This window comes from Eublepharis macularius, chromosome 3, assembly GCF_028583425.1.
Source record: "Eublepharis macularius isolate TG4126 chromosome 3, MPM_Emac_v1.0, whole genome shotgun sequence".
In the NCBI taxonomy this organism is placed as follows: Eukaryota; Metazoa; Chordata; class Lepidosauria; order Squamata; family Eublepharidae; genus Eublepharis; species Eublepharis macularius.
The window spans coordinates 53637646-53644622 of record NC_072792.1 but is presented as its reverse complement, the minus strand read 5'-3'; the positions used below and the strand labels follow the sequence as shown (position 1 = coordinate 53644622).

The 6977-nt window shown below is 38.7% G+C and overlaps 1 protein-coding gene across 1 annotated transcript; it reads right to left on the bottom strand.

The window, feature by feature from the left end:
* Positions 1-731: 731 nt before the first annotated feature.
* TXNDC9 (thioredoxin domain containing 9) lies at positions 732-5213 on the bottom strand. The gene is made up of 5 exons (XM_054975093.1): positions 4894-5213; positions 3945-4124; positions 2322-2440; positions 1447-1701; positions 732-882 (listed from the first exon to the last, which is right to left on the bottom strand). Exons 2-5 carry the CDS (start codon positions 4116-4118, stop codon positions 765-767), a joined length of 666 nt encoding a protein of 221 aa, XP_054831068.1. The 5' UTR covers positions 4119-4124; positions 4894-5213; the 3' UTR covers positions 732-764.
* Between the last annotated feature and the right edge of the window lie 1764 nt (positions 5214-6977).

Here is a 6977-nt window from a genome sequence, read left to right as displayed (position 1 = left end):
GCATCTATGAGAAGTGAAGTTCATCCATCCACTAGTTACACTACGAGATCCTCAAGGGGCCTTTAATATTCCAAGAGTAGGGATTCTTATGGAACGTATATGCCTATTACTGAAGAACAGAGCAGGAAATTATATTCCAGTCATCACATCAAGACCTTGAGTCCCCCCTCCCCAATCTAGTCCATTCACCAAACTACAGAATTATATTAAATAATCCTGAAAGTTATGTTTCAATGTAATTGTTGCCATGAGCTATTTACCTGCCAATTTCGCTTTAGCATGCAGAATATTAATTTGGTAGCCATTTCAATTAAAGAGTGGCTAAGACTGATTGATAATATGCTGTGCAATGTAGTTAAATTAGGCACTGCCATGCTCATGGCACTGTTGAGACAAGCAATGATCTTGTTAATGCATTGCTTCTGGAATAGTTTTGTAATCATTCTTGATGTGTTTTCTGTCAACCAGTGGCAAGTGGTATAAAGTACTAAGATGCACTTTGAAGAACTATGTCAAACTAACAAACACGGAAAGTTATTAACCCAGAACTATTTCAAAAGGGCTCAGTTTTTTTCAGCCTACAAATGACCTCCCCAAAAGGAAAAAAAAATTAAGCTTTCTTTTCATAAGTTGTATAAAATTGTTTAGAAAATGAGCTTTATGTGCAAATGTACTGAAAACAAAGAACTATAAAAACATCCCTAGAAACATATCAAGCTCAAAGGAAAAGATGATTTACAATTTTTTTTAATTGTCATGATGTTCTAATCCTCGTCAGAATCTGAATCGTATGTTTTTCCTCTGATCGTTTTCTTATCTAGCTTTGTGAAACTGGTTCCAAGCTTCTTTTGGTTCTGGAAAGGGGGGTCCACCAAGTTGCCACTGGAAAGGGGAAACAAAATTACTAGCTTCAAACACTATACATGTATTCATATTTTTTAAAAAATATCCCTCAAAGCAGCTGCCGTCTAAAGACAAACTCATTACAGAGCTTCTCTTGAAGTGCAACTGCCTGAGGCTGAGAAGCAGCCCTGTCATCATCACAGCAGAAGGGGAACACCTTCTGTCTCCTCTCTCCTCCATTAGTGCATCACTACTAAGGGGAGCCTTGGAGGAGGGCAGTCCTTTTGAGCTACAGGTTTCACCTGTCAAGGAAACATTACCTAATCAGGAACATCCGCTCCAACCTGTTTCATTTTAATAAAGAAGAAAAGCAGAACATCTTTTTTCCCTAAAGGGAAATTATTTCAAAAACATGGTGTGAAGTTCACAGTAAGACATCTTTTTAAGCAAAATAACAAAGGTTACTTGATACCTTGGAGTAACGTGGTGTGTTTTCATTATTTTGTCCCCCCCCCCAAAAAAACCCCATACCACCACAACCAGGAGAAAGAGACCCTTTCTACAAATGCTAGTAAAACAACTTTTAAACGCCATTTTATTTACCTGTAGTTGATTATATCTGCACAGCCTAATCTCCATTCTAAGGTCTCCGTAGTAAAATCATCCGTGTTTCCCAGATCAGTGAAGCCAACCACATAATCCTGGGTTTTCCCATCTTTTACAAGCGCTAGTGTGGGAATTACTTTGATGCGAAGTCTTTCACACAGGAATGGGGCTTTTTCAGCATTTAATTTGATAAACTTAGTCTCAATGTGCTTTTTTGCCAATGTAGCTAAATGCTTGTCTAATATTAAGCATCTAGAGAAACAAAACAAAGATAATTGATAACAAGATAATTCATAATGAAGAAATTTGAAATCATTTTGCTCACTAGATAAAAATCTTTATATATTTATACTTTGTCAGGGAATCAGAAATCAGCCTATAGATAGATTACTGGAGCCATACTACAATAATTTAAAGTTATTATATGGTGTCTGGTTTCTAGGATCAAATATTTAATTCAAAAAGGTACTTCTATCAAGTTTCTCATTTTCTTTACCTTTAGGTCTAGAAAACTAATGAACAAAATATGCAGTAAGTGCATCTGAAGAACAAAGTTACTTCTTAAACATTCACCAATCACATCTAGGTTACAAACAGTGTCTCAGATATTAATCTACAAAGATAATTGTCCTTGATACTACCCTAAGGTGTGGTATTATAGGTATTACTGTTATTTTGTGTGCTTTACTGTACACAAAATACTGTACTGAAATCACTGTAGCATTAATACCGTGTACAATTCTCAAGGAAGAAGTGCAATAATTCAATGGCACATTTCTCTGTAACTATACGCTAGTGAACAATTTTGCCCTCCAAGGATGCTGTATTAATAACTTTTTTGCATTACAAATCTTGCAAGGAATCTACTATACCTGAAAGTTGTATCTCTATAGAAGTGGCAGACCACATTTTTACTCTCTTTCACTTGTTGAAAAAAATCTCTTTCACTGGGGATTTCCATGTATTCTCCATGTCCTTTTGAAAGCCACTCCTGATTGTGAGAAAACAGGGTATTACCATGAAATTCCTTACTTATTACATTATACAACATCAGAAACATGTATAGTTTCCTCATAGTATAGTAATTCCCAATCCTAATTTGGAACTGATTCAGAAAATTCTCAGTGTCATTGTATTAAAAACAAGTCTTTATCCCTCAAAGTATGTATTAACTACTCAAAGCAGAGATGCAACTATTTGAGGTTTTCTAACATCAGCTTCTTTCTCATTCTGATTCTAACAGAGCAGTAATAATACTAAAATGTTTAAAATAAGTTGTAGAACAAAAATTGTTTTAACTAATAGTTGAAGGCTGCATTCTGAAAACACAGTTATAAAGGACTTGCATGTATTTCTCCCATTATATGTAAATATATGTCAATTTTTCATACTGTCCTAGTAATCACTTGGTGGAATAATGTTGAATAACAAATGTTACCTTCCTTGTTTAATGCTGAAAAACTTTACTTTATGCTTGACTTTTCTGACATTTTGAGAAAAAACTAGGAAATATTTGGTTTTCACGATTTCCTAGCAATTGGGATGTCTTGGGCTACATATTTATATTTCAGAGTTTTGGGTAGCATGGAAATATCTTCACTCATTTCATATGCCTTATACGTTCCCATTTCAGATTTGTTTCAGTAATCAGGGTATCCAAGCTTTCAGCTTCCTACATTCTTAAAAGAAAAATCCCTAATTTTGATACTACTGCTACCAACATTAATGCATATCCAGGAACAGAATTTCCAGGGACATTTGGGGATGATACTTGAGTGAGAAAGTAAAAAAGTCACACTTAAACATACACTGTTCAGAAAAACCCCTGTAGGTTTAAACCCCTATTTTTGCATATAAATTCAATTTTAACTAAATATTTTGAAACACTGAAAATGTAACTCTAAAGTAGTTTAACAAGAACTATTCATGCTCCAAACACACAGGCTTTAACTAACTGGCATACCATCATGGGCATGAACCAGAACCTATGCATGTTTACTTTGAAGTACACCCCCCTCCATTCCATAGTTACAACATTGAATCACAGCCTAAAGTAATCCTAAAGTAACGTATACATGTGAGTTCAGTAATAAGGCTTACTTTATAAGAAGTATATACCCCCCACACAGGTAAAGTTGTTTGGGAATAAGCCCAATGAACTGAATGAGACATACTTTAAATCTTATATAGGATTATGCTTGTCCTGTATTGTGTGTGAGGTGGGGAATCCTTTCTTAAAGTCTCTCTTCAGCCATCTGACGAAGAGAGCTGTGGTTCTTGAAAGCTTATGCTAGAATAAAGTTGGTTAGTCTTAAAGATGCTACTGTTTACTACTCTCCTCAGCCACAAATTCACTTAGGTAAGCTTTTATGTCAGCTTCATCCTATCTGCAATATGGGAATGCTACAGGACTAATTGACAAGGATATCATGAAGATAAAGTAGGTGAAGCACTCAGAAAACTGAAATGTGCTATACAGTTAACAGGAAAGTTACTTGTTTTTGTAGCTGGGCTTTCTTCAGTGCTTCAAGCCTTCTTTGCTTTAGGAGTCCCAATTCACCTTCATCCATGCAGTCCAATTTTTGAAGCTCTGCATCAAGTTGTTCTTCTATAATACTGGTTGTCTGAAGAACTTTTGAAAATATTTCAACAGACTCATTGGCAGTCATTTTTCCCTAGATAAACACAATAAACCTGAAAATATAACTGACTGAAAATCAAACCACACATTAAAACAGTATTAAAATTACATTTTTCTGATATACCCATCAACTGGGCCTTTACAGATGTTAAGTTAATTCAGTATTGCCTCTTCTGTTAATGTAGTAAACAGTGTTAACTCTAGATTCTGCAGAGAGATACACTTATTTTCTTCTGATGGATCAGATGAATCTGAGGACAAGTTCTGTTCCAGCCTGCAAGGAAATGAAAATGACCCTATACTCCTCTGAAACATCATATGACATGGAAAGACTGGTAAGCATGCAGAATTTCAAAGGCACATATAGGACCCAACCCCATGTACTTCCATCTTGAATAGTCTCTTTCCATACTGACAATAACTAGGGCTGTCATCTGATTTATATACATACATATATACATTAGTTTATTAACAACATCACCCAAAGCAGATCTGCAACCTTCGTGGTATATTAAAAGTCAGCGGACTTAAAAGAACGTAAAAGAGGAAATGACAACAGCTACCACTGTGGAAGTGCGCAGTCACTAGACAACTGGCTGCGTGAGATACTGCAGCGCCCCTATTAGCATCTTGCAGGGTGGTCTCTCACCATGGGCAGTACAGGGGAAATTTACTCGTGCTGCATTTCTGCTTGAGAAATCCAGTCCCAGCTCAAGAGAACCACTCCCCGCCGGCGGGCCGAGCAGCACCACAGAGCACATTTAAGTCTTCGTGCAGCCCCGCGAAGGATACCACATACTCACTGCAAGGTGGAGCCGAAGCAGAGCACGCAAGAAACCCCGTCAGGGAGCGAAACTCCCCTGCCGCCGACTCCGGCTTCTTTCGCCAAGGCAGGCCTAACGCTCCGCGCTCGCCTGACAAGCTAAACAGACTCCCGCCCCACCAGCCAGGATCCTCCGCCTGCGTCTCAGCCGGCGTGACGCGCTTAGAAGCCGTTCTGACACCAGAGTTTGGCATCAGAGGTCGCGGCCTTTACTGCGCGTGCGTCACACAGGAATACTCCGAATCACGCCCCTTCCCACAAGGGGGTGGTGGTGGTTTCGTTGTCATAGTAACCGCAGGCGCTGCTGATTTGGGTCAGGGGAAGGCCGTATGGATAATAATTTGCCTTAAGCTCAAAGCGCTACGTAGACCAGAGTGCAGCGCGCTACGGAAAGCGATCTGACAGGGAGATAAAAAAACGGGAAGCCGTGATACTCTATGGCACAGACTGGCGCCACTCGGCATATAGTAGCACATATATGGTGAAAACCGCATGCTTTGGATTGGGGTTGAGAGCGGAAAACTAGTTCAATTGTAACAGGAAGTAATGATAAAGACCCCAATAGTGTGTGACTTCAGCCTCTATGGCGTTACGCCGTCGTGGTTCTCGTCGCGCGAGTCCTTCCAGAAACTGCAATGCCCACAGCATGTTGCACTTTGGGTTGCAGAGGATATTGAGGCAAGGAAAGTGTTGACAGACTTTCATTCTGACCAAAAAAATTATTTGTTAGGAAAAAGACCCAGTCAATCGTGGGACTCGCTTTAAGTAAACATGTTTACGGTGGGAGTGTTAGGAAGTACAATCCCAAGTCCCATTTTATTAAATGGTGCTTACTCCCAAAAAAGTGTTTTTAGCATTGCAACTTCAACCTGTTTGAGTCCTCTGATGAATCGTGTTACTAAAAAGGTTGGGTTTCTTTTAAATCCAGGAAATTATGACTCGAATTTTACTTGGAATTATATAGGGTTGGATAGTTTGTCTAGATTAACTGGCATACTTTGCAATGAATACAGAGGACTTCTGTAGATCTGTTTATTGTTATTTTTATGTTAGATTACTAGCAGAATTTAGGCATAACTTAAAGAAATATACTACAAGCATCTTTACAGCATTCATCCGTGGGGAGTGGATGTGAAATTAAGCACACCTGACATTTCTAGAGATTAGTAAAATTTATACATAAATGTAACAATGCAATCCTAAAGAGTTGCACTTTCTAACTCATTGAAGTCAATAGCTTCTTCTGCACCAGGGACATAACTCACTATACTAGAAGTCAAGCCCAAAGGCATGGAAATAGGCTTGTCTGGGCCCTTTCACACCTTCCATGTTTGGTCTATGTGGTGCTGTTCTTTTTAGTCTGCAGTTTGTGTCAAAATGTGTTGGGATCTATGGGTGCTGGCATTTCAGTCACTGCCGTCATCAATGACATCACAGTGCCAGCCCTTTTTTCCTTTTTTTTTTTTTGCACACGTTGATGGATCCATGCATCACTGTAGTGCTGGATCAATCTATTTCCTGGATTTCTTCTTCTCAACCAATTGGTGTTTTGATCCTATGCTGGATTGTTTTAAAAAAAATTTAAAAAGAGTGGAAAGAAAAATGGAGAGGAAAGAGGGGAGGGGGAGGAATGGAAAGGAGGGGGGAAGGAGTGGCTGGATAGACAACAGTGGCTAACAGCCGACCGGAAAAAGGATTTTTGTAAAAAGTTGGGGTATAAGTGCTCCCAGGAAAGCTGCAGTAAAGCTGCATAGTAGCTGGAGTGATTACTGATGGCAGTAAAATCATGTGCAAGAATGCTACAGTATGGGAACTGAACCATCGAAACTGCCCATGCAAAAGAGGTTAATGTCTATATCCTCACTTTAATGTTGTTATTGATTTGAATAAACTGGTTTAACTTCCATGCTGATTCGTGGGCTTGCATTAAGGGAGCAATACTAAACAGCCTATCCATAAACAAGAACAATTTTATTTAGGCGGGCTTACTCCCAGGACAGTGTTTTTAGGACAGCAACCTAACCAACCCCTTAAGTAAATGAAAGTGAATGAGATGGAGAAGAC